We start from the raw sequence: 23,940 nt of genomic DNA, 5'->3' as shown, positions 1-23,940 counted from the left end.
GCCTCCGCCATCGGCCAAGGCGCCGCAAGATGATCCCCCCCCGCCTTACAGCCCCCCCGCCAATGGCCAGAATGGGGGAGGAGGCGCGCCGCCGCCGCCGCCGCCGCCGCCGCCGCCGCGCCCTTCGCCAGTAAACGGCCCATCGCCAAAGACCGGATCTAATGGACGCGCGATGGGCGCCGGAGCAGGACTTGGCGCCGGCGCAGGCCTCGGCGCTGGCGCAGGACTCCACCATGGATACAATACAGACACCCACGACCGTCCATCCAGTGTTTGCGCCATGACAAGCACGATGGATAACGGCTCTACTACGACGGTTGACATGCCCTGCCCTACCGAAATCGCATCTTCCGCATCGGTGAGTCAAAAAAATAGTGGCAACACTCTCGCATCTACCACCCTAGCTAATAACGCCCTCATGGCGTTTTCTGTCACGGCCGCGGTGCTCCTATCAGGCTTAGTTGCCTGGTAATCATCGACCTATCCCTACTCATTGTATAGATCAGCAAGCTGAGTTCTTCGCGACATAGGGGGCTGACATGGCCCGATCTCCGTGTCACGTCGTCTTCGCCGCCGCTGCCGCTGCCACATGACACACCTCCTTTGATTCGGTGTAGCCTGCACATCACCCACTTCACGTGATCCAAGCGGACATAAACCGGTTCATCTGGCCGATAAGAACGACTAATATGGTAATTGTCGGGTCCAAGGGCGCAAGGTCATGCATGCAGAGAGGCTCTTATGCAGAAAGTTCCCTTTTGCAAAATATATGGCCCATTCACTCTGCCCGGTGGTTACTCTACGTAGCCTCGGCCGAATTGGATTTCTAATTCCGTGGCGAGGAGCACCCTGGTTCGTGCAAGCACAGGTATCGGATGCGGGCCGAGACAAATCAACAAGTTGGCACAACAGGCGGCGAAAGCTCGCATTTGCTTCTTAGGCAGGCCGATTTCCTTGCACCCGCAACACCAGCTCCTGTCCGCTATGGTTAAGCTGAGCGCTCCCCTTGCTCTCCTCGCCCTCGCTATTGCTGGTGCTTCCGCTCAGGCTCCTCAGTCTGGCGCTGCTCCCTCTTCGGCCCCTGCTCCTTCGAGCCCTGCTCCGTCGGGCCCTGCTCCGTCGAGCCCTGCTGCCCCTAGTCCCAGCTCGGCTGCTCCTGCTCCCTCCTCGCAGGGTGGTCAGGGTGGTCAGGGTGGCCAGGGTGGCCAGGGTGGCGATGACTCGTCTGAGGGTGGCTCGTCGAGCAGCGTCTGCTCGGCTCTCTTCGAGGACCCTAATGTGCACCCCTACGACTGCCAGGCGAGCAAGACGGTTGTGCCGCCGTACAACCTGTCGTCGCTTGTGCAGTACTTTGTCGGTGGCTACAAGCATGACCGTGCTGACGGCGCGATGGTGTCGGAGGTCGCTGACGACCTTGCCGGCTCGGTCGTCAAGTACTACCCGACTGTGACCCAGTCCCGTGAGGACATTCAGTGGGCCATGTACAAGGGTCTGCTCGCGTCCATCAAGGCCCAGCAGCCCGGCTTCGCTCCCGTGGACGAGATCCGCCCTCCCAAGGATGCTGACAAGATCAACGCTATGATCGGTATTGAGGACGGTGCTAAGCGCATGGCTGTGCCTGCTGCGGTTGCCTTTGGTGCTGCTGTGATTGGTGGCGCTATCCTTCTTTAAGCGGATGGCAGGATTCGATTCACGTTACCCGCTCTCTAATGTAGTTGGTCTGCGTGTCCCGCGGTGTTGTACACCGGACGCAGTTATAGTTGAGACATGTAGGCCATTACCACGGCATGGGTATGTCGGCAGAAGGCCGGAGAGAGGCGGTCGTCGTCTGGTCTCCACTTGTCTTGGTCATGCCGCCCCGAGACGCGCCGGCGGCCAGCAGCGCCTTGCCTACCTGGCGCGCGTTTGCCTTTTTTGATCCACAGGATCTACCTAGCGAGGGCGCGCCTGGCTTTGCCCGCGCATGTGCGTTGGCGCATATGCCGTCTTGTGCCGGTGCGTGGGCATCACCCCGTGGCGCCTTGGTCGTTGGCACGGACGACGGACGTATGCGTGTGCTGGAGGCCGGCAGCTATGTTGAGACGGCTGCATGGCAGGCGTTTGAGTACAGCGTAGCGCATGTCAAGGTCGACGCGGAACAACGCGTCATTGTGGCTGTGGGCTGCGACGCCGCAGGCGGTCCCAGCGTGTTGCGCGTGTGGCGCCTGGAGCCGGCGATGGCGGCTGGCTGGGCCTCCAAGCTACTGGTATTTGTGCGACTCGCGCATGCGACGCGTGCGAGCGAGGGCTCTGGGCGCACAGGCACGTCGAAACCACCCGGCGTCACAGCGCTCGAAGTCGCCCCAGGCCTGCGATGGATCGCGGTCGGTCGGGACGACGGTGCCGTGCACGTCGTGCGTGACGTGGCGACTCTCCTGCATGCCCCGTCGCATACAGAGCCGGTGCAAGTGCGCGCGAAAATGGTGCGCGATCCCACGCAGCTTGAGGATGGCGACGGCCCCGACACGGTCACTGGCCTCGTCGTGTGCGAGGGGCGCTCCGGCACGGTGCCTCTGCTCATCGCCACGGTGTCTCGTGTCCTGCGGTGCACGCTCGCTGGCTCTGGCGGGAGTAGCGCGCCAACTCCCATCGATACCATCGGCTGTGCACTGCACTGTGCGGTCCGTTTCCGTGTGTGCGAGCAGGAGCTCAGCGAGCAGGCTGGTACGTCGCTCGCGACCAAAATGGTGCTAGCGCGCGACGAGGCGCTCTATGTGATCGGCACGGATGGTCGTGAAGCGTCTGTAGCGCTAGAAGGCGCCAAGGCAAGTATGCACGGCTTGCGCGGCGAGCTTGTGGTGGTGTTCACGGCGGCGACGTCGACGCAGCGCGTCGTGGTCTTTGATCTCGATTCCAAGTGCATCACACATGCACACGAGTACGCGGACCTGCAGCTCGTGTGCACGAGCGACGAGCACGAGCCCGACGAGCGTGTGTGGCTCGTGCAGCAGGGCGGGGGCCTCGTGCTGCACGAGAAGCCGCTGCTCGCCAAGCTCGAGCACCTGTTCCGCTCGCACCTGTACAGGCAGGCCGTGCCGTTTGTGTATTCGCGCGCCATGCGCTGTCCTCATGGGCGCCTGCCCGCGCTTCCGCCCAGCGCGGCGATTGTGCCGCTGCGTCCGCACGAGCGGCGCGCCGAGAGCCCGGCCGACATGCTCGTTGCCGATGTGTACCGGCGCTACGGCGAACATCTGTATGCGCGAGGCGACTATGCTGGCGCAATGCAGCAGTTTGTCAAGACGATCGGCGTCGTGTCGCCCAGCTTTGTGATCCGCCTCTTCCTCGACGCCCAGCGCCTGCCGTACCTGACGCAGTACCTGGAGGTGCTGCACAAGCGCGGCCGGGCACAGGCAGACCACACGACACTGCTCCTCAACTGCTACACCAAGCTGCGCGACATGGACGCGCTCGATGCGTTTGTGCGTGCGGACGACGTGCCTTTTGATGTGCCGCTCGCGATCGACGTGTGCCGGAAGGCCGGGTGCACCGCGCAGGCGGCCTACCTCGCCGAGCGGCATGGCCTGCACGATACGTACCTGAGTCTCCAGCTGCGCGACGCGCACGATGCGCGCGCCGCGCTCGCGCACCTGGCGACATTGCCACCGGCTGACGCCACGCACTACTTTGCGCCGTACGCGCACAAGCTCCTGGACACGGAACCAGACGAGACGTGCGACTTGCTTGTCCGCCTGTATACCCAAGCGCCTACAGAGGCGGCGCCGCTAGCGCCGCTGCTGCCGCACTTTGCGCGACACGAGCGCGCGCTCGAGTCGTTCCTGGAGCGCGTTCTTGCACACCGCACTGCGCGCCCGGCAGATCTGCCGCTGCTATACGACACGCTTCTCGAGCTGCACATGAAAAATGCACCGCCAAAGGCGCTCGAGATTTTGTCGAGCGATGTTCCGTATACCCCTACACATGCGCTGATGCTGTGTGCGAACTATGCCTACTCTGAGGGCCTACTGTGTGTGTACGAGCGCCTCGGCATGGCCGATGCGATTCTGCAGCACTGGATGGATGCCAGCGGGCAGGGCACGCCGGGCGCGAGCCAGGCGGTCCTCGACACCCTGGCGCGCTACGGGCCACAGTCGCCGCACCTGTACAAGACGGTGCTTACATTTCTCACGTCGTCCGAGGCCCTCCTCGAGGCGCACCGCACGGACATGGAGCACATTCTCGCCCACGTTGACGCGCATGCGCTGCTCTCGCCTATGGAAATCGTGCAGCTGCTGGGCCGCAATAGCGTGGCGCCAATGGGCCTCCTCACGCCCTACCTGCTGGAACATGCGCGGCGCGAGCGGGCTGAGCTCGAGAGCGCCGAGAAGCTCGTCGCGTCTTACCGCAAGGAGGCGGCGGAGAAGCAAGCGGAACTCGCAGCCCTCTCGAGCGAGACGGAGCCGCGGGTGTTCCAGAATCCCGAGTGCGGCCTATGTAAGCAGGCGCTCGAGCTGCCGGCCGTCCATTTCATGTGCCGGCACAGCTTCCACCTGCGGTGCCTTCCCGAGGGTGAGGCGGCGCGCGAGTGCCCTCTGTGTGCGCGAGCGTATGCGACGGTGCAGACGTTGCAGGGCGCGTCGGCACATGTCACGCGCGAGCTGGTGCAGAGCGAGCTCGAGGCCGCTGACGACGGCTTCGATGTGATTGCCGATCTGTTCGCCAAAGGCGTCTTGTCGGACCAGGAACGTATGTAGCTACAGAATTACAGCTTGGATACTTTGACCAAGGTCAGGTCGTAGGGCGCCTGGGCGTATAGCTCGTCCAGGTCGCTCTTGAGAATCTTGGCTGCCTCCTGACGCTTGACTTTCATCGTGGGCGTCATGAGACCATTTTCCGCAGAGAAGGGCTCCATACGCAGCTTGAGCGCGCGCATCTGCTCGAGCGAGCCGAGTTTCTGGCTCTTGCCGAGCTTAATAAACTCGCGCAGCGCCGCCTCGACGACCTTCGGGTCACGGCATGCCGCCTCCAGCGTGGCCGTGTCATCCTGGCTCACTGGACGGCCCGTGACTGACTGGACAAACGTTGCGAATGTGTCAGGCTGTGGCACAGCCACCGCCACGAGGTGGGGCTGCAACGAGTCGCCGTACAGCCACACCTGCTGCACGATCGGCAGCGACGCAAAGATGCTCTCGACTTTCTCGATGGCAATGTACTCGCCCTGCGCCAGTTTGATCAAGTTCTTGACGCGGTCGATGATCTGCACGCGGCCGTACTGGTCGATCTGACCGACGTCGCCAGTCGCCAGCCACAAGCCTTTGCCGTCATGCAGGTCGATCAGCGTCTCGTCCGTCTTCTTCTGGTCGCCGTCATAGCCGCCAAACACGGCGCTACTCTGCAGCATAATCTCGCCGCGGGGGTATGGCTTGTCCGTCGAGCGGTAGCCGAGCTCAGGGCAGTCGCGCAGGCGCAGGTTCACACCGGGGTTTACGGGCCCCACACAGCCGACGTGGCGGTCGTTCGGCGCCATGAAGGTGGCATACGCACAGTTCTCCGTCTGGCCGTACGCCTCACGCACATCGACACAGAGCGCTACACGCAGCAGGCTGAGCACGTCCTTGCGGCATGGGGCACTGCCGGTCAGTATGAACTGGACGCGGCCTCCGAGTAACGCTCGGACCTTGCGGAAAATGAGGCGGTCCCAGAATGGGTGCGTGATCGCGCCGGTCGCCTCATAGTTGGCAAGCTTGGCATTCACCGCCTTGGTCAGGAGCTTGCCCTTCAGGCCAGGTGCGTCCATCTGGGCCTGGATCTGGCCCGCAATACGGTTTAGCACACGCGGCACACTCGGGAGCATCGTCGGCTTGAGCAGCTGCAGGTCTTCCGTCAGACGGTCGATCTTGCCTGAGAAGTAGCCGATCGAGCCGCCCATGTAGATAACAAAGATCTCCCACCCACGCTCAAGAATGTGCGCAAGAGGCAGGTACGAAATCGATACCATCTCTTGGTCGTTCACGACCCAGCGAAGACCCTCCATGGCAACCGCGGCATTGCGATTGAGAATGCGCGCCGCTTTGGGAAGGCCGGTGGTGCCACTTGTGTAGCACAGCAGTGAAAGCGCGTCCGGGTCCCTGTCCACCATATGGGGTCGAATGGCCGTGCGACCCTTTGCAACCACGTCGTTGTAGTGGAAGACGTGGATTTGGTGCAGCGACGCCCACTCACGGACCAGCTGCTCCTTGCGCGCCTCGCCCAGGTTCAGATTCGTAGCCTCCGGCTCGTCCACCAAAACAATCGCTTTGAGCGCGGGGAGCTTATCCGCATTGCGCAGTACGAGCGGCACATACTGCGAAGGGCACAGCAGCACACGCGACTTGCTGTGCTGTAGGATGTACACGGAACCGGCCGCATCAAAGTTGTCATACAGCCCCACGACCACACGGCCGTACATAGCTAGCGACAAGCTCAGAACGGTCGCTTCGGGGCGGTTGTTGCCCCAGTATGCTGCAGTCCATCTGCCCATCTCAGGAGCCTGCACATGGCCCTTCTCACCACGCGGCTCGAGCAGGCCTTCCTCGACCCACTGGCACATAGCTGAGCCAAGGGCGGTGGCCTCGTCGTGCGTCTCCTGGTACGAGCGCCACACGAAGTGGTTTGCCAAGTCACCTTTGGCTGCGTCCCATGGGCGGTGGCCCAAGCAATTGGCCTGAGGATTCTTTGCCATGCTATTCATAAAGCAGTCGTATGCCATCACCGCTTTGGGGTCATCCGGGAACGCCGCATTACGGTACACAGGCGTGTAGCCATCCAGTTTCGTGTTCGGCAGTTCTACCATCTGCTTGTCCAGATGAGCCGCCCAGCGAGCAGCAATCTCCTCTTTCGTGTAGGTAGTCATGACGGCAGACAAGAGAGCAAGTTCCGTTGCCTCGGCGCACGAACAACCTTCATGCACCGGACCTAGGCTAGCTCGCGTGTCATTCGCTGTTTCGCCGGTCGACTGCGGGGTACATGGGAAGCCCGGACCGGAGCCACGTGGCCGGGACTCCTTCGCTGCATGGCTCTGGCACTCCCTCGTAGGCACCAGACACAGCCCAGAATGCCTTCCTGGGGCCATGTGCACCATAGAGCACCCTAGCCATCAACTACGTGCACTGTACCGACGCACGGCTGTGTGGTAGCGCACCGCGCCCGCGATGGAGATACGTTTTCTCGCTACCATGTCCACTGGATAGCGTAGCCGCACAAGAGGTCCATGCTACAGGCCGTGGCATGGTGACCATGGCATGGCTAAAGCATGGGCAGAGTCCGCCTATTTAGTGGTGAGCCTCCTTAGCGATTTGCTTCGCTGAACAGGTGAATGTCAAAAACAGGCATAGACGAGGGTCGCCGGAAGAACAGCCAAAAAACCACACGCAGTCGCCGAGAGAAAGCGCATGTCAGCTCTGTCCTATGCTGCACAACTAGTACATACCGTAGGGGTTCTTGGGGTCCTTGGCGTACTCACCCGAGCGGACACCAGCGTACTGGATCTTGCTCACGGCATAGTAGACGAGGCCCGAGGCAGCAAAGAAGGGCCACAGGGGCTTCATAATAGGAGTAGGGTACGCGCGGAAGCCGAGGAACGCCATCTTGACGCGGACGCGATGGAGGAGGGCAAAGCGGCGCCGGGTGCGCCCGCGACCACTGACTTATCACGTGCTTCAGAGAGGTGCCAGGGTATCTCAAGCTATGGAGGCCGCAGCCGTGCGACCTGCGCTTAGGCCAGGGCCCGCAGCGACGCTGCGACGCCAAGGGAGCCGACACACAGCAGCACAAGGCTTGTGCTGCGCAGGGTTAGCGAGTGGGGCGCCGCATTCGCGCGCAGCTCTGTGAAAATGACGGGGAGAATCACGAAGCACGCGTAAAGCAGCACGACCATCGCTTGGACTGTGAGCTTGGGCCACGCGTACACGGGCGGGCGCACGGCCTTTTTCTGAGAGCCCGCCGGAACAAAGAGGGCGCCGCAGAACATGAGCTGCACGCTGTACACGGCCACCGCGAAAAAGTGGTACACCAAGAGGAGAGGGTCAGGTGCCAGACCGGCCAGCAGGCTGATGGGGCCGCGCACACGGTCGCCACCGCACTCAAAGTAGCGGAAACAGCCCGTACGAAGGAGCGTCAGGTGGTCGTCTGGCACACCAAAGAGGCTGTACAGCGACATGGCCAAGATGTTGATCACGCTCGCCAGCTTCTTCCGCTTCCAGTGCCACGTGCGTAGCGCGACCTGCAGCGCCGACCAGTTGGTCAGGTCGCGTGCCGCGGGCGGGATGGGAAAGCTCGCATCGTAGCCGTCGAGGGGGGACCACGTGCCTGTACCGAGGATGTGCGCGAGGAACACACAGTCCCAGAAGGCCACCGTCATACCACCTCCTGTGAGGGGGTGACGCATGTTCATCGCATCGCCGACCAGGATCATGCCGCGCTGGTGCGGCTGCGTGCCTTGCATGCTGGGCGGCAGGAAGCTGTTCGGCATCGTGCGCATGCGGCCGCCCTCCTCCATGACCTTATCGAGCGCCTCGCCCACGCGCTTCGGCAGGCACGGCGCGACCTGGTTGCGCAAGTAGTCCTGCAGTGCGCCGTTGCTGCTCGACGGCAGTCGGTTGCCCGGCACGTCGACGAGCAGGCGGACCTCGTCAGGACCGATCTGGTACACCAGTGCTGGACCTACCACCTTGCCTGGCGCCGCGTCTTTGGCCGCCTGCTGGTTGAGAATGACATGTCCATGGCGCGGCGAGACCAGGGAGCTCGTCGGCAGTTCCAGACCCACAAAGTGCGAGCGCACCTCGGGCTTGTACGTGCCGCCGTAGGTCTTGCGAAACTTTGAGAAGATGCCGTCGGCGGCCACCGTCACTGGCGCGTAGAATGGTCCCAGGGGCGTGTCGACGCCCACGACGCGCGCATCGCGTCGGTCGTGGACGAGGTCTGTCACGACCGTCTGCACGGCCGTGACATTCGGCTCGGCCAGCATGCGCTCACGCAGGGCCATAATGAATTTACCGTGGTGAAACGAGCGGCCCTCGTAGTGCATGTCGCGGCCAAGGGGCTCGCTGCGCCCATACGTCGAGGGCAGTTCGTGCACGGCGGGGTACTGAATTTTGATAGACTCGCTCGGGTTTAGGAAGATGTGGTACCCCTCAGTCGGCACGGCATCAATACCTTCGAGCGCATCAGCGAGGCCGAGCAGCTGCAGCGCACGCACGCCTCCCGGCTGCAGCAGCTCGCCGACGATGCGGTCGGGCTCCGAGAGATCGCGCTCAAGCACAAGGACGCGGCGACCAGCGCGCGCGAGAGCTGTAGACAATGCAGCTCCCACAACACCGGCGCCTACGACAATAATATCATGCGGTTCCTGTTGGGCGGCAGCGCCTTTCGCGGCCATCGTGAAGCGTCCACAAGAAGGTGGGGCCCAAATCGCGTGGTCCAGGGATACTCACGTGACCAAACGCGACGGCGGCGACCAGCATCGTGAGCTCGTTGGACGCAGGGGATGCGGCAGAAGCGTGCCAAGTCGTACCGGCGCCTATTGCACCAGTATGTGCTGCACTACCGCTTTCGCGAGCCCTTTCAAGTTCTCAGTGCGTAGCCTATACTGACACAGTCGATAACACGTTCGCCGAGTCGCTCGTGCGGTACCAGGTGCAGGAGCCTACCAAGCAGCTGAGCCAGGTGCTGCAGGGCAAGGTGAAGCCCATGATTACTCAGTGCTGCATGGCAGCGTTGTACCACGCAGAGAAGGAGTCGGAGGGCGACGACGTCCCGCGCGTCCGGGCCGCCATTGCGCTGGCCAAAACGTGGGAGCGCCGCAAGTGCAATCACCGCGAGGCACAGCCGCCGAGCGACTGCCTGGCGTCGGTCATTGGGCCTGAAAACCAGCACAGGTACATGCTCGCTGCCGACGATGCCGCAGTGCGCCGCGCGCGGCGTCGCGAGGTGCCAGGCCTACCAATCCTACACTATGCCCAGAGCGTGCTGATCCTCGAGCCTATGAGCGATGTGACAGAGCGGCACATTGCGCACCTGGAGGCGAGCAAGTCGGCGATCAGCGCCAATGAGCAGCGCCTGCTCGCACACTCAGATACGGCGCCGCAGGCGCCAGCCCCTGCGCCCGTAAAGCGCAAGCGCGCCAAGGAACCGAATCCTCTGAGTGTCAAGAAGAAAAAGGCCGCGGCACCCCCCACCGCACCGCCCGAGCCCGATACGGCGGCCGGTGGCCACCGCCGGCGCCACAAGAAGCGCGGGCGCGGAACGCAGGCGCCTACTGTACCATAGACCGCTCGACCCAGGCCATACTATAGTGACCCAACAGCATTTCCAGTTCTTCCACCTCGTCGAGATGCTCGAGTCGCGTGACTCGCTCGCGCTCGGCGGGCGGCAGCGCCTGCCACGCTGCACGCAGTGAATAAGCGCCGTGTGTGATGGACATGGACGTGGACGGCGCAGTGGCCTGCGCAAGCGCCTTGAATCGCGCCTCGTACGCTGTGGGCGTCGTGCATGTACGGGCGCCAGGCAGGATGAGCTGACGCGCGCCGAGGTTCTGGAGCATGACCTGCCCGAAGCGTGTTGCCTCGGCGTCCACGTGCGGTGCATCGCCGGCGATGCACATGTCGTAGGACAGCACGCTCACGCGCGGAGCGTGCTTCATGAATTGTGTCAGCAGCGCATCGGCGGCGTCCCTCTCGAGATAGGCGAGCACGCACTCGCAAAGGACCAGCGTCGGATACGCCGGGTCGAGCAGCTCGGCGATAGCTGCCCACTCGGTCGGCTGCGTCGCCAGCGTGCTGAGGTCCGTGCCTAGGAGCGCGTACGTATCCGCCGTCAGCGAGTGGGACGTGGTGTGCACCTGGCCCAGGGGCGCAGCGAGCGCGGAATGGTGCTGGATGGACGCGACCTTGCTCTGCACACTCTCCGTAAAGTCCAGCTCCATGTAGCGATGCAGCGTGCGTGCGCTGGCGGCCTGTGGTCAGGAGCAGAGACGTACCATGCGCCAGAAACGCGTGTCGCTACCGGCGCCGAGGCTCACGATCTGGACACGCTCCTGCGTGGGCTCTGTGCCATTCAGTGACCCTGTGCGAAGGAAGGCATCGACGTAGCGGTCCACAAGCTGCGCGCGCAGGAACGTGCCAATACTGATCAGGGGCGGGCGCCGCGAGTGTGGCCGGCCCGGCCGCGCAAAGAGGGGCGCATACTCGTCGGGCGGAAGGTACCCGGCCTCACACGCATGGATGCGAGATACCAGAGCATCTGAATCCGTCTCACGCACGGCCTCGAAGGACGACGGCGCCTTGGTCCGCCGGTACGCGCGGCCAAGCGAGAGTGCGGGCGCCGAGGTCATGGTGCGAGTGGAGGCGGTGGAGGGTGGCGCCACGGCGGTCTATGAGCTGGCGGCATAGCGCGCCGTATAGTAGCCTGCATAGTACCATGCCATGGCCACGTTCTGGAGTGCCTCGTCCTGCGATCTCCCTGCGATGGTATTGGGCGTGCGTGCGACAATTGCCTTTGCCCGCTCCCACGCACTTGTGGGCGCGGGCACAGGCGGCTCGATATCGCGCACGGGGCACGGGGGCAATGGCTCGCCGACGCGGGGAAGCGCATGCCACACCGAGTCGCCGGCATCGAGGGCCGCGGTGCGCTGCGCATGAAAGTCGCGGTACTCTTGCTCGGCCGCCTGCCATACGTCCACCAGGAAACTGTCGTCCCACACGTCGTCGGCGGTGAGCGTGCGATGGCCCACGGGCACATCGACGCCATGCGCGAGGAACGGCGTCGGATCCGCCTCGACCGGCGACGCGACAATCGCGTCGTCCGTATCGTACGGGTCCGCTACCGGCGTCGCAGGCGGGGGCGGCGCGTCCCATGGGGCGAGCGTCGCCGGCCCCGGCGCGTCACTGCCGTCGGCCTCTGTATGTGGTGCGTCCCAGTGGGGCCCCTCGTAGCCATGCGCGCGCCGGCGGCGCTTGGGCGCTGCGGCCGCTGCTGGCGGGTCGTGCGGCAGGTCGTCGTACGCGACGAGCGCGCGGCGCATGGCAGGTGGAGGTGAGACGCTATAAGGATCGGCGCACGCGCTGCACAAGCGCCTGCACCTGCTCGAGGCGGCGGTCGAGCGCGTCGTGCGCGCGCACGTACCTACGTGTGTGGAGTTGGAGCACCGCGTCGTTGAGCGCTTGGTCGACCTGGTGCGCGGGGAACGCCACAGGCCGCACACTCTGCTCGACGTCGCGCACCCACGCCTCGGCCAGCTCGATCAGGTCGGGCAGCAGGAACCCAACGCCACTCGTCGTGTTCCAGGGGGGAGGCGCCTTGGCCAGGAGGCCTTGCATAACGGAAAAGAGCGCATCGGCGGGCGCGCCCGCCTCGAGAAGCACGAGGGGCGCCCATCCCACGCGCAGGAGGGGCGCCTTGGACGAGAGCGTGCGGAAGGCATGCCACTCGAGCGCCGACGGCGCGGGCGTCTCGCCCTGCACGGCGCTCTCGGTGTCGTACGCGTACCGCTCGAGCAGGCCCAGCACGAGCTCGAGGGGGCACGCAGTCTCTGAGCCGCCCAGGCGCACGTACACGTCCGTCACGAGCGCCGCGACCGCCTGGTGCGCTTGCGCCGGCGCACTGGCATTGTGCTCGCGCGCGAGGAGCGCCTCCCAAATCTGGGCGACGAGCGCTGTGTCCTGGTACTGCGCCGTGTGGATGATGAGCAGCTGCTCTTCTAGGAGACCGAGTGGCTCTGCCAGCTCCTTGTACAGCGTCGTCATGTCCAGCAGCGTCATGTCCAGCTCGTGCGCGGCATGCGCGAGACGCTCGCGCTCCGCGGGCTCCCACTCCGCCGCATCGACGGCCGGCAGCGCACTCAGCACCTTGGCCTGCACCTGCGCCACTTCGAGGTCCTCCTCCAGCTGCGTCGCAAACGCCACCAGGTCCGGCACATGCGTCGCCGCCGACGGACGCACCGACTTGACGTTGCCGACGGCCAGCGCCAGGTACTCGATCCGCTCGTGCAGGCGCAGCGCATACGCCTCTGTGTGTGCCAGCGCATCGAGCGTCTCGGCGGCGGCGAGGCAGTCGCCCTGCCGCACATACCATTGCCACAGCAGGTCGCGCAGCCGCCGCTCATACACGTCCAGCGGCTCGCCGCCCAGCAGCACTGGCGTGCCCTGTAGAAAGTCGGCCAAGAACGGCGTGCGCAGCGCCAGCAGCTCATCGGTGCGCTGCGCAGCCACCAGCGCCGTGTACAGCTCCTCATGGAAGAGCGCATCGTCGCTCTGCGTCGCAAGCGCCAGGGCCTCGTCGTACGACGGCGCCGCCTCGTCCTTGAGTACCTGCAACGCCTGCAGGACCAGCGCATACATCCGCCGGCGCAGCGCATACGCGCCTTGGCGCGGCGATGCCAGCTCATCGGCAGGGCACCCATCCGCACGGAACGCGACGGCCATGTCCGCTGGATCGGCCGCGCGCGCACACGCGAGGGCCAGTGACACGACGCCCCGCACGTATCGCAGCTGCTGGTACGTCGCACACACATGCTCCAGCTTCTCGAGCGGCAGCTGCGCGGCGCTCGGAAGCAGCAGGTGCAAACTCGCACTTAGCTGCTCGTCGACGGCGGTGCGGCGCGGCGCGGCGCCACTCAGCGCACCATCTTCTGCGCGCAGGCGCCGATCCAGCTCGGTCGCGTTGCGCAGGCACTCGGACGCCTTGTACTGCCGCACATCGTCAGCACTGCAAAAGCCCGCACACCGCGCCTGCAGCGCCTCGGCCATCGCATCGACACTCGCACGCGCGCCGCTCTGCGACTCGATCAGGGCCGTCACCAGTTCGTTGGCGACGCGCCGCCCGTCCGCGGTCGTCACGAGGTCCGCCAGCGAGAGCTGCGTGAGCCGCGTGCGCGTATCGGCCGGGAGCGCATCGCCCATCGCACGCATATTGTGGTCCGCGAGGAACAGCACAAACTGGCATGCTTCCATCGTGCGCTGGCACAGCGCTTGCAGCTGTCCCACGTCCGTGCGCTCATCGTCCAGCAGCTGCGAGTGCCGCTGCAGAAAGGCGTGCAGCGGCGCGAGGTCTGACAGCACAGCGGCCAGCGCACCACGCGCCACGAGCGGCGGGCTCGTGGCGCGCGCACCCGCACGCCAAAAGTCCGCGGGCACGAGCGGCTCGGACCACACGCCGCGCAGCACGCACGCCATGTAGCACGCGAGTGCCTCGTATCGTGCCGACTTGCTGCCGCCGCCCAGGCCCGGCACCCGCTGCTCCGCGGGCCACGCACCGAGCGGCCCACAGAACACGCGGATGGCCTGCGCCACCTCGTCGCGCTCGTGGGGCACCACATGGGCGTTGCGCGCACCGAGCACCAGTGCACACAGACACGCTTCCACGGGGCCGTACCGGCTGAAAAAGTCGACAATCGGCGGCGCCGTCGAGACCGCCCCTGTTGCGGCAGCACTGCCCAGCAGGCTCGCCAGCACGTCCGCCGGGCGCCGCTCCACAAGCTCGGTCAGCCCGTTCGAGTCGAGCACGAGGAACACGCGTGCCGGACTTGTGGTTTGCGCAACACAGGGGCGCAGCGTTGCGCCACTCGCGTCCGCGGGGGGCCCAGGCCGTGCCTCGGCCAGCACCGGCGCACTCGCGCCAGTCCCGAGCGGCGCACGCGTCGCGCCTTCCTGCCACGCGGCACCCACGCCTGCTGCGTACGTCAGCGTCGTGTTGGCCGCAGGCACCGGCGCACCGACGGCGTAGAGCACAGACCCCGTATCGCCCGTGCTCATCGCGCACAAAAACACGCCGCGCGCGTACAGAGCGCCTGTGGCGCGTTGCGCCGGAGCGGCAGGCGCCGTGCTCGGCGCACCGGCGAACAGGGGAAGGCCGGGCGGGCCAGGCGCTGCGCCGCGGGGGGCAGCGCCGGGGGGCGCACGCACTGCGAGCTGCGCCCACGAGCGGCGCTGAAAGTCGTCCAGGTAGATACGGTAGCCACGCTCCGTCACGGCCACGAGGCAGACACTCGAGCGCGTGTCCGGCTCTGTAGGGCCGAGCCAAACGATCGGCCCGACTTCCTGTTGCGAGTGCAGGAGGCCGGCCTGGCGCGCGACGCCGTACATGCTGCCGGTATGGACGGGTGCACGGGAAGAATCGCGCGACGGCAGCGAGTACACGTCGATCTGATCCCCGTCGCGCAGTACATACAGCAACTGGCGCGCACTGTCGACGGTGATGAGGCGGGTCCGCTTTTCGTGGCGGAAGAACGACGGAAGGAGATTTGCGAGGTGCGGCTGTGTCACGTTGTACATATAGCAGCGTGAGCGGAACAAGCTCTCCTGCGCCTGGTACACGAGCTCGTGCACGCAGTGGTCGCTGCCCAGGCAAAACACGCGACCTTGCTCGGTGCCCTGGATGTTGCGCATCGCCACGCCGTTCGTCGAGGCGCTCATGGCTGTTTCGTACAGCTTGATGCCGGCAGCCTCGTTGACGGGCGCCTGGAGCACCTCGACGCCCAGCAGCAAGACGCGGCGGCCCTCGGTGGCGGTCGGGCCGGTCGAGAGGACGAGAACGTGCTGGATGGCGTCGATAAACACGCCGGGGCGCGCGCGCACGAGGCCAACAGAGAGGATGAGCTCGTCAGATGGCAGCTCATGGTGCTCAAATGCGTTGTTTCTGGGGTCAGGAAAGGCCACGTACCCATGCGCATAGTCCCACAGGTACAGACGATGGTCGACCGTGATGCACGCGCGCCCGATCTCGGGAAAGAGGGCGAGAGTGGCCACGGGCGCGCGACTCGTAATCGTCTCAAACACCATGCTGGGGATCGGCAGGCGCCGCTGCACGCGGAAGCCGGCCCAGGCATCGTCCGGCTGCGAGTGCTCCTCGTACGGCGCATCACGCGGAGCTGGGGTTAGGCGGCGTTACGTACGGAGGCGCGCCTTGATATCTGGGAGCGCGAGCGCACGCGGCTGGCACCACTTGGCGATCACCTTTTGTGCATCGCCCAGTCGCTGCAGCACGCCGGTGTCACTCATCGATCGCTCGGTCGCTGCGGCGGCGGGCGGCGCGCCGTCTCGCCGTGCGGTTTTCATCACGTGATCTAACATCGCTGGCGCGACTCCACACGCCGCTCCTCGTCTCGCATGCTCTTCATTCGCCCCGCGCTCGCTGCTCGCCCGTGGCTGCCGCGCGCGTTCTCCAGCACAGCACGTGCTTGGGAGCCAGCGCGGCCCTCGATCCAGGCTATTGCCGAGCTCCGTAAGGCGGTGCCTGGCACATCCCTACTCAAGGCGCGCGAGGCGCTCGTTGCCTCGCGCCCGGCTGAAACGCCCGACACGGACCATGTGCCGCTCGCTATTGCTTGGCTCGAGAGACACCGCGCCGCAGAAGGCGCCAAGCGCGAAGCCAAGGTGGCGTCGCGTACGGCGGCAGACGGCGTTATCGGATTGTGCACCCTGTCGGATGGTCTTCTTGGTGCCGGTGCACGTGCTGCCATCGTCGAACTGAACTGCGAGACGGACTTTGTTGCGCGCAACGAGCTGTTTGGGGCACTGGCTCGCGATATTGCGCACACGGCTGCGTGGCTCCCGATGCTCCATGACGCGGCGGTGCCCCGCGAGGGCCCCATGACCGATGTGCCCCTCGACGTGCTCCTCGACTGCCCGCTCATGCCCTTTGACGGCGCGCCTCCCACTGAAGTGCAGACGGTGCGCCAGGGCATCTCCGCCCTTGTCGCGCGCCTCGGCGAAAAGGTTGCCCTGGCTCGTGCTACCTCTCTGGCGCCCTCGCCGTCCGACACGCTGCTGTGTGGTTCGTTTGCGCATGGCGCTGCGGCTGCGCCACCAGCGCTGGATGTGCCTGTCACAGCGTCGTTCACGAGTGGGCGAGTCGCGAGCCTGCTCGTATTGAGCGCGCGTGGACGCGTTGCAGCGCTTGCCTCGCGGGCAGCGGCACAGGACGACCCACTCGTGCAGCGCTCGCGCGCTCTTGCGCGCTCGCTGGCACGACAGGCAGCCGGCTTCCCGACGACGTCGATTGATGGTGCGCCGGGCGAGGACGGCGCACCAAGCACCGCGCTGCTAGCGCAGCCATTCGCGATGCTGCTGCCTGCGGCAGGTCTCGCACCGGAGGCCGCCGAGGCGCTCGTCTCGGATGCGCTGCAGCAGTGGTCCGAGGCGCATGCGGGTGCCGCAGACGGTCTCCGCGTGGCGGCTCTCCGTCGCTGGGAGGTCGGGGAGACGGCCGCGCCTGCCGACGAAGGGGAAGCGATCTCGTTTGCCGACGAGGTGAAGCGGGCCGCTGGTGTGTAGGTCTATATCTAGCAATTGCAGCCGGACGCGCGGGGGTTGGCCGCATCGATCCGAATGGGGTCGGGGTAGTCTGCATAGAGTTCCGCCTCGGCCTCCTGTTGCAGTGCATTCTTCGCAATAGTCTGGAATGCCTGCTCGACGTTGATGGCCTCCTTGGCCGATGTCTCGAAGTACGGGATGTTGCCCTTGCTCTGGCACCAGGACATGGCGCGCTTTTGCGAGACAGCGCGCTTGCTCTCCTCGACGTCGATCTTGTTGCCCAGCACGACGAACGGGAAGTTATCGGGGTCGTGGGGGCTTGCCTGGATCAGGAACTCGTCGCGCCAGCTGTCGAGCGTCTCGAAGCTCTTGGGGTTGTTCACATCGTACACAAGCACGCAGCAGTCGGCGCCGCGGTAGAACGCCACGCCCAGCGACTGGAAGCGCTCCTGCCCGGCCGTGTCCCACAGCTGCATCGTCACAACGCGCCCGTCCACGACGACCTCGCGCGTGAGGAAATCAGCACCGATCGTCGCCTTATACGCCGCCGAAAAACGCTTGTTTACATCTTCATGTTAGCTCGCACCACACACATTGGTTCATGAGCGACGTCTTGCCGACCCTTGCGTGAGCGATAGCCACCTACCCAGAGTCACCCAAGATCTGCGGCCGTCAGCGAAGCATACGTACGATCACCTAGTATGTTAGCTCGCAACATGTAAAGCGCGCACCTTCAGAAGGACCTTTTTCCTCGTCGCCATCGTCGTCGACTGGGCGGGTGGCTCGCCGAGCGCCTGCCGCTCCTAGCAAACTTATTTCCATCTACGCCCCATCGTGGCCGGGCACGTTCCACCGGGGGCGCCGACTTCCGGCGCGCCCTTTGGTACGTTCCGAGTACTATGGCCATCTATAGAGACCCAGGGTCTTGTGATACCCCCAAGAACGCGCGCAGCGCTACCATGTCTTGCGTGGTGACCGCTATCGGATGGTGGCAACGATGACTAAGCGGTGTGGGAGCGGAGGTGGCGGTTCGGTCGCTGCTGCTGTCCACGATGGTCGGCGCGGAGGGCCCCGTCGGCTCGTGCGCTGCGTCTGCTATCAGCGATGTGGGGTCGACCAACGACGTGCACACACCCAAAGTTGTTCTCCTCGGCCCACGGCGTGCGGGTAAGTCGAGTCTCTGCAAGGTCGTATACGAGTCGTACCTGCCGAACGATACCCTCTTCTTGACCCCCACGATGCGCATACAAAAGATCAACACACACACGTTCCAGAGGCTGCAGCTCTGGGACGTGCCTGGCAGCTCTTTGATGTCATTCTCCGGGGGGGCGCTCGCCGCCGGGCCCGCGCCGGGCCTTGCGGACCTCGATATTCCCTGGGCGGACGTGTGTGCCGTCATCTTCGTGATAGATGCGCAGGACGACTACTTTGATGCAGTCACGAAACTAAACCAGGTGGTCGTTACTGTGTTCAGCTGCAACAAGGCGATACAATTTCACGTATTCATTAACAAGGTCGACGGCCTAAGCGAAGACTACAAGTACGATACCCAGCGCGATATTGAGCAGCGTGTGATGGAAGGCCTTATTGACTCGTCGCACGAGCTCCAGGACAACGGCGAGCCTGTCGATCTTGATCGGCAAGTGAACATCAAGTTCTACTTGACGTCCATCTTTGACTCGAGTGTGTTTGTTGCCTTCTCGCGCATCCAACAGCAACTGCTCCAGGGCCTGAACGAGCCGAACCCGGCGTCGCCCTCTGTGCGCATGGTCTCGCTCACCGAAGCACTTGAGACCGCGTGCAATCTACTGTGCTCTACATGCCAGTTTGAGAAGGCCTATCTTTTTGACATACCGAGCCGCACGTTCGTGGCGTGCGACACGTCGCCCTTTGACCTGTCGCTCTTCGACGTCATGTACCAATACATCCGCTTCCTGCGTCAGTTCACGGAGCTGTACCAGACGGAGAGCGACGTCCAGACGGCGGATGCGCCGGCGCACGCACGCACATGGTCCACGAGCGTTGTGCAGTTCACCTCTGACACGACCGTCGCATTTTGGCAGCTTGACAGGTACGTATTCGCGCATAACCGTTCAGTCACCTGGGCCTTTTGGCTGTCATACAGGGCCACATACAGGCGAGCCACACGAGCATTCTCGTACGTCGCGCCCACTCACCCCAGGATTACAACGTGGGCCTCTTCCGGCGCGCCGTTGCCAAGCTCGCCGCCCTGCCGTAGATATCACGTGCCAAGTACCGCCGCCGCAGGTCGGACGAGCGACACGATGAGTGCCGACGTGGCGGCGCCCGTGGACGCCGGCAGTGACCGCTTCGTAGCGCGCCCCGTGCGCTACTGTGAGATCTGCTCGTTTCCTTACGAGTACTGTGAATACGGCTCGTCGCTCTCGCGTTGCAAGGCGAACCTAGAGGCGAAGGACCCGGACTTGTTCCGCCAGCTGTACTCGGACGAGGCGCTGGAAGACAAGCTCAAGTCGCTCACGACCGAGCAGGCCGAGTCGCTCGAGCGCGAGAGTGCGAAGAAGGAGCGCAAGGCGGCCGCGAAGGCCGAAAAGGAGCGTGCCCAGCTGGCCGCCTCCAAAATTGTGCTGTCGCGTGTCGCGCGCACGAAGCGCAAGGTCATTACCTGCATCCACGGACTGCACCAGTTCTCGCCGCCCATGCCAGCGCTCAAGGTCATCGCCAAAGGGTACGTTGCACTACTTACACCAGCCTGAGCTCGCGCTTCGCTACGGGCGCCTCGGTGACGCAGAGCGTGCAGCACCCCGGCATTGACGAAATCCACATCCAGGGTGATGTCGCCCACGAGCTTGTGGCTCTGATTGCGCAGCGCGCCAAGCCGTTTGATGCGATGCCGAGCGAGGCGGATGGCGGCGTGCTCGAAAAGAACATCGTGATTGACGACAAGGCCAAGTAGCGCCGGGCCACTAGCTCGCCGCGCTCGCCGCTAGTGCGTCGTCGTCGCGGTCCAGAGCCGCTGCCTCGCTGCACCATTCAGCGTACCGCTCTGCCAGTGGGCGCCATGCTGGGGCCGCCTTTTGCTGGGCGCGCTCCACGCCGGGCGCTGCACCAGCGCGCCACAGCGCGTCCTCCAAGTCGGCGGGTGGCGGGTATCGGAATGTGTCGGCACGCAATCGCACGCGCGCGCCTCCGTACATGGACGCCATGACATAGTAGCCCAGCATCCCGTCATCGTACTCATTTTGGCGGCTCTTGAGAATCGTGCTCACGCTCGCATACGTCGAGATCTCCTCTTTTTTCTTCTTTGTCCGCGCGACCGGCGGGCGGAAGTCGAACAGGTCCGCAAACGCTATGCCCTGCGGCTCGCCATTGACCACGAAGCCAATGCAGCTGTCAGGCAGCGTCGGCGGCGCTGGGCGCTGCGTGTCGTGCGGCGCCGGCGCACGCGAAGGGCGCGCGCGCTTCTCGTCAGGCGGCGCTGCATGCGCGTCCCACCCCAGGCCACCGCGCCGCTGCTGCTCCATGAGCGCCTCCATCGCACGCGTCGGTGCATACTCGAGACTTTCAAAGTAGAGTTGTCCCCGATACCGGATCGGGATGCGCTTCTGGGCGATGCGGCGCTCTGTGCCGGGCCGCAGCGCCGCGTCGTGCGGCGGCAGGCGGATGTACAGGCCGACCACGTCGCCAGGTCCAAACGCGCGGCCAAGGGGTGCGAGGCGCGACTGTGTCACGCATGCGCCCGTCTGATCGCGCAGGCCGTAGCTGTAGGCGTCCCAGCCGACAGGCGCATTGAGCGACGCTTCACGGCGGCCCCAGCCGACGCGCACATGTGGCCCATCGCGCATCGGCACGGGCGGCTCGCTCGATGCATCGGGCGGCAGCACTTCGAGCTCCACGTACCATGCGCCCTGTCGCACGCCCACGTTGGTGCGGGCGCTGCGGTACCCTTTGTCTGTGCCGACGACCATGGCATCGGCACTAATGCGTGTAAAGGCGCTTCGATCCTGCCATGACCAGTGCACACAGGCCGGCGCAATATCCAGTGTGCGGTACACAGTCGTGGGCAGCATCTGCGCCGCGGGGCCTGCGGCCATGTACCGCCAGCCGCCCTTGTTCATCGGCAGATGCGGCGTCGTGCCCAGGCTGGCATCCGCACACATAGGCGTCCAGGATGGAGCTGGCATTGTGTCTTCCGCGTCGCCATCGCGCGGTATAGGCCCACGGAAGCCGGGCGGCACGCGATGCGACGGCACCGACGCCAAGTGCGTCTCGCGCGGCCCGGGCGACTCGGGCGTGCCATGCGCGAGACCAAGGTCCGCACGTACGCCCGGCGCTTCGACAAGGACCGGCATCGAGGGGGGGGGCGCCTCGATGCCCTCTGGCGCGGGTGCAGCGCGCGGCGCGTCCTCCTCCATCGATGCCACTCGCGTCGCGGCCGACGGACCTGCTTCGCCTCCACACCGACGCCTGCCCCGCCGGCCCGGAGGCTCAGCGATGGTGGTCTCAGCGACGTTCCCGCCCGGGTCCGTGGCGTTTCTCCAGGGCTTCGTTGCGGGCCAGCTTGTCTTGGTGACGATTCTCCTGCTGCTCTTTCGCTACTTTTTCATCGAGACGAAGCCAGCGACGCATGCCAAGCGACTCGCTGCGCTGCGCGAGCGCACGCGCCTGATCCAGGCCTCGCTCGACGCGCGGTGCCCCCCCATGCCGTCTAGCCATTCGACACTGCGCGTTCCATACGAGCAGGGCTCGCAGGCGTGCCTTCTCGATATGCTGCACCGCCTGGACTATGAGCTGCCGGCGCACGCGCCCGAGACGCTGACCTGGCTCAATGTGCTGCTAGCGCAGCTGTGCCTGCACTACCGACAGAGTATATTGCAGTCGGACCAAGAGGAGCCGCGCAAAGATGCCGACGCTGATACCTTGCCGTCCATGAGCAGCGCCGAAAAGGCGGCGGCCAAGCACCTGCTGGAGCGCGCGCTCAATGCGGCGGTTGAGGGCCGCACGCACGACCTGCTGAGCGGCATAACTGTGACGGACGTGGACCTGGGCACGGGCTATCCTACGCTATCCAACGCGCGCATCCGCCCCTCGAACGACCCGCGCTGCCTGCGGCTCGAGGTGGACTTGGAGTACAAGGATCTACTGTGTGTCGGCCTCGATACCCAGCTGCACTTTCGTGTGCGGCCCTGGCATCTGGGGTCGCTTGCGGTGGCTATGTGCCTGCGTGTGGAACGGCTCGCCGGAACGGTCGCGATGGAGGTGGGGCCATGCGGTACGGAACAGGACCCGCTCGAAGGCTTGGAGCTGCGTGTGTGCATGTATCCCGACTTTGTGCTGGACGCCCATGTGTCCAGCGTGCTGGGCTCCAAGAGCAAGCTGCACGATGTGCCAAAGATGGAGGAGCTCCTTTTGTCGCAGCTGCGCCTGCTGATCCAGCGTCGCTTCGTGTGGCCCGAGTTCTGGCGCATGCCGCTGCCGCGCATGGAGCATGACCACGCCTAGGAGAACGAGCCCAGCACTTTGACGGCCAGCGCGCGCAAGATGCGCGCGCGCTCGCTGCTGGACATGCGCAGGAACACCTCGCTCACCGACTGCCCCTTGGCGTCGCGCACGGCGCCGAGCCGGTTCCCGATCGTGGCACCACCCAGCGCTGCGTCAGTGGCTTGTACGTACCACCCGGCCAATTGGCCAGAATATAGCCCAGCACAAACCCGGCGACTGTACCCGATGCTCCCCAGAACGGCGCTGCGTAAGTATCGCGACGTACTGTGGTGCTCGACCTCCGGGCGCAGCATCTCTTCCCACACATCCGCAAAGAGACCCTGCGCTTGGGGCTGCTCGCTCGGGCCGCCCCTGCCAAACATGCGGAAGAAACGCGCACTCTCGTCTTGCGTCGACGCGTCGTCGGCACTGCTTGCGTAGCCCTGTTGTGTGCGCATGCTGTCGTATTCGGCGCGCCGCGCAGGGTCCGAGAGCATATAGTCTGGGTTAGCCGCCCCACGTACATGCATCGGCGACACTCTGGAAGCGCTGCGTGTGAGCGTGCGTTTCCTCGGGCGTCGCATTCGGAAAGCGGTCAGGATGCGAGCGCAGCGACTCGCGCTGGTACGCTTTCTTGATGGCTTCCTGGGATGCCGTCGGCGGTACGCCAAGGATCTGGTCAGCGCCTGCGTGCTACGTACGCCGTAGTAGTCGGGGATGGTCATGTGGAGGAGTGAGACTCGCGCCACGGCTCCGCGGTAGCGGTGGTGCTGTGGCGCAGCCGTCGCGCGGTGGCAGGCTTTGCGGCCGTGCGACCATGATGAAACAGATCTCTACATACGACAGCACCGCTAGGGCCCTTGTTCCACGTAGCTGGCGTCAGTGGCGCTCACGTACCGGCGGCGCAGCGTGCGGTACTTTTTGAGTCGGTACAGCGCTGCTGTCAGCGCACGCCACGTACTTTCCGTCTCGCGCTTGACAAACTCGGCGAGTGCCAGCTTGCTTTCAATCTCCTGAGTGTCGGTCAGGTGCGCATTTTTGCGGAACATGGCGCGCAGCTTGGGCAAAAAATGGTAGTTGGGGTCGGGGTACTCGCGCCCCAGGCGATGGAGCTGCGTCAGACCTTGCACCTACCTCCTTATACAGACCAATCGCGCGTGCACGCAGCGGGTGACCCGGGGGCGGCATCGCGCGCGGATGGCAGGACGTGCGCCGCGGC

General features: G+C 64.9%; 14 protein-coding genes across 14 annotated transcripts; 6 read left to right on the top strand and 8 right to left on the bottom strand.

Annotated features, from left to right (window-relative positions):
* Positions 1-984: 984 nt before the first annotated feature.
* Positions 985-1,671, top strand: MSY001_0516 (uncharacterized protein; the record flags this gene model as incomplete). Its single annotated transcript, XM_018885605.1, has 1 exon — positions 985-1,671. One exon carries the CDS (start codon positions 985-987, stop codon positions 1,669-1,671), a length of 687 nt encoding a protein of 228 aa, XP_018739144.1.
* Positions 1,672-1,979: 308 nt separating this feature from the next.
* MSY001_0515 (uncharacterized protein) lies at positions 1,980-4,730 on the top strand (the record flags this gene model as incomplete). The annotated part of the gene is made up of 2 exons (XM_018885604.1): positions 1,980-2,703; positions 2,734-4,730. 2 exons carry the CDS (start codon positions 1,980-1,982, stop codon positions 4,728-4,730), a joined length of 2,721 nt encoding a protein of 906 aa, XP_018739143.1.
* Positions 4,731-4,738: 8 nt separating this feature from the next.
* On the bottom strand, positions 4,739-6,868 carry MSY001_0514 (uncharacterized protein; the record flags this gene model as incomplete). The annotated part of the gene is made up of 1 exon (XM_018885603.1): positions 4,739-6,868. One exon carries the CDS (start codon positions 6,866-6,868, stop codon positions 4,739-4,741), a length of 2,130 nt encoding a protein of 709 aa, XP_018739142.1.
* A 434-nt stretch (positions 6,869-7,302) lies between these two features.
* Positions 7,303-7,601, bottom strand: MSY001_0513 (uncharacterized protein; the record flags this gene model as incomplete). The annotated part of the gene is made up of 2 exons (XM_018885602.1): positions 7,303-7,415; positions 7,445-7,601. The coding sequence occupies 2 exons, from the start codon at positions 7,599-7,601 to the stop codon at positions 7,303-7,305; spliced, it is 270 nt and encodes an 89-aa protein (XP_018739141.1).
* Positions 7,602-7,729: 128 nt separating this feature from the next.
* MSY001_0512 (uncharacterized protein) lies at positions 7,730-9,391 on the bottom strand (the record flags this gene model as incomplete). Its single annotated transcript, XM_018885601.1, has 1 exon — positions 7,730-9,391. One exon carries the CDS (start codon positions 9,389-9,391, stop codon positions 7,730-7,732), a length of 1,662 nt encoding a protein of 553 aa, XP_018739140.1.
* A 108-nt stretch (positions 9,392-9,499) lies between these two features.
* On the top strand, positions 9,500-10,281 carry MSY001_0511 (uncharacterized protein; the record flags this gene model as incomplete). Its single annotated transcript, XM_018885600.1, has 2 exons — positions 9,500-9,587; positions 9,611-10,281. The coding sequence occupies 2 exons, from the start codon at positions 9,500-9,502 to the stop codon at positions 10,279-10,281; spliced, it is 759 nt and encodes a 252-aa protein (XP_018739139.1).
* A 20-nt stretch (positions 10,282-10,301) lies between these two features.
* On the bottom strand, positions 10,302-11,344 carry MSY001_0510 (uncharacterized protein; the record flags this gene model as incomplete). The annotated part of the gene is made up of 3 exons (XM_018885599.1): positions 10,302-10,398; positions 10,488-10,966; positions 11,042-11,344. The coding sequence occupies 3 exons, from the start codon at positions 11,342-11,344 to the stop codon at positions 10,302-10,304; spliced, it is 879 nt and encodes a 292-aa protein (XP_018739138.1).
* A 709-nt stretch (positions 11,345-12,053) lies between these two features.
* Positions 12,054-16,007, bottom strand: MSY001_0509 (uncharacterized protein; the record flags this gene model as incomplete). Its single annotated transcript, XM_018885597.1, has 2 exons — positions 12,054-15,877; positions 15,902-16,007. 2 exons carry the CDS (start codon positions 16,005-16,007, stop codon positions 12,054-12,056), a joined length of 3,930 nt encoding a protein of 1,309 aa, XP_018739137.1.
* A 108-nt stretch (positions 16,008-16,115) lies between these two features.
* MSY001_0508 (uncharacterized protein) lies at positions 16,116-17,282 on the top strand (the record flags this gene model as incomplete). The annotated part of the gene is made up of 1 exon (XM_018885596.1): positions 16,116-17,282. One exon carries the CDS (start codon positions 16,116-16,118, stop codon positions 17,280-17,282), a length of 1,167 nt encoding a protein of 388 aa, XP_018739136.1.
* An 8-nt stretch (positions 17,283-17,290) lies between these two features.
* Positions 17,291-17,856, bottom strand: MSY001_0507 (uncharacterized protein; the record flags this gene model as incomplete). Its single annotated transcript, XM_018885595.1, has 2 exons — positions 17,291-17,818; positions 17,848-17,856. The coding sequence occupies 2 exons, from the start codon at positions 17,854-17,856 to the stop codon at positions 17,291-17,293; spliced, it is 537 nt and encodes a 178-aa protein (XP_018739135.1).
* A 457-nt stretch (positions 17,857-18,313) lies between these two features.
* On the top strand, positions 18,314-20,196 carry MSY001_0506 (uncharacterized protein; the record flags this gene model as incomplete). Its single annotated transcript, XM_018885594.1, has 3 exons — positions 18,314-19,332; positions 19,387-19,968; positions 20,034-20,196. The coding sequence occupies 3 exons, from the start codon at positions 18,314-18,316 to the stop codon at positions 20,194-20,196; spliced, it is 1,764 nt and encodes a 587-aa protein (XP_018739134.1).
* Positions 20,197-20,206: 10 nt separating this feature from the next.
* On the bottom strand, positions 20,207-21,592 carry MSY001_0505 (uncharacterized protein; the record flags this gene model as incomplete). The annotated part of the gene is given in 2 exon segments (XM_018885593.1): positions 20,207-20,264; positions 20,283-21,592. 2 exon segments carry the CDS (start codon positions 21,590-21,592, stop codon positions 20,207-20,209), a joined length of 1,368 nt encoding a protein of 455 aa, XP_018739133.1.
* A 142-nt stretch (positions 21,593-21,734) lies between these two features.
* On the top strand, positions 21,735-22,742 carry MSY001_0504 (uncharacterized protein; the record flags this gene model as incomplete). Its single annotated transcript, XM_018885592.1, has 1 exon — positions 21,735-22,742. The coding sequence occupies one exon, from the start codon at positions 21,735-21,737 to the stop codon at positions 22,740-22,742; it is 1,008 nt and encodes a 335-aa protein (XP_018739132.1).
* An 82-nt stretch (positions 22,743-22,824) lies between these two features.
* Positions 22,825-23,909, bottom strand: MSY001_0503 (uncharacterized protein; the record flags this gene model as incomplete). Its single annotated transcript, XM_018885591.1, has 7 exons — positions 22,825-22,958; positions 23,008-23,223; positions 23,261-23,396; positions 23,423-23,552; positions 23,619-23,658; positions 23,683-23,844; positions 23,870-23,909. The coding sequence occupies 7 exons, from the start codon at positions 23,907-23,909 to the stop codon at positions 22,825-22,827; spliced, it is 858 nt and encodes a 285-aa protein (XP_018739131.1).
* Positions 23,910-23,940: the final 31 nt, after the last annotated feature.

The sequence above is a fragment of the Malassezia sympodialis genome, genomic scaffold (genome assembly GCF_000349305.1).
Source record: "Malassezia sympodialis ATCC 42132 genomic scaffold, msy_sf_2, whole genome shotgun sequence".
Lineage (NCBI taxonomy): Eukaryota > Fungi > Basidiomycota > Malasseziomycetes > Malasseziales > Malasseziaceae > Malassezia > Malassezia sympodialis.
Note: the sequence above shows the minus strand (reverse complement) of the source record. Positions and strands in the feature narration are given on the sequence as shown.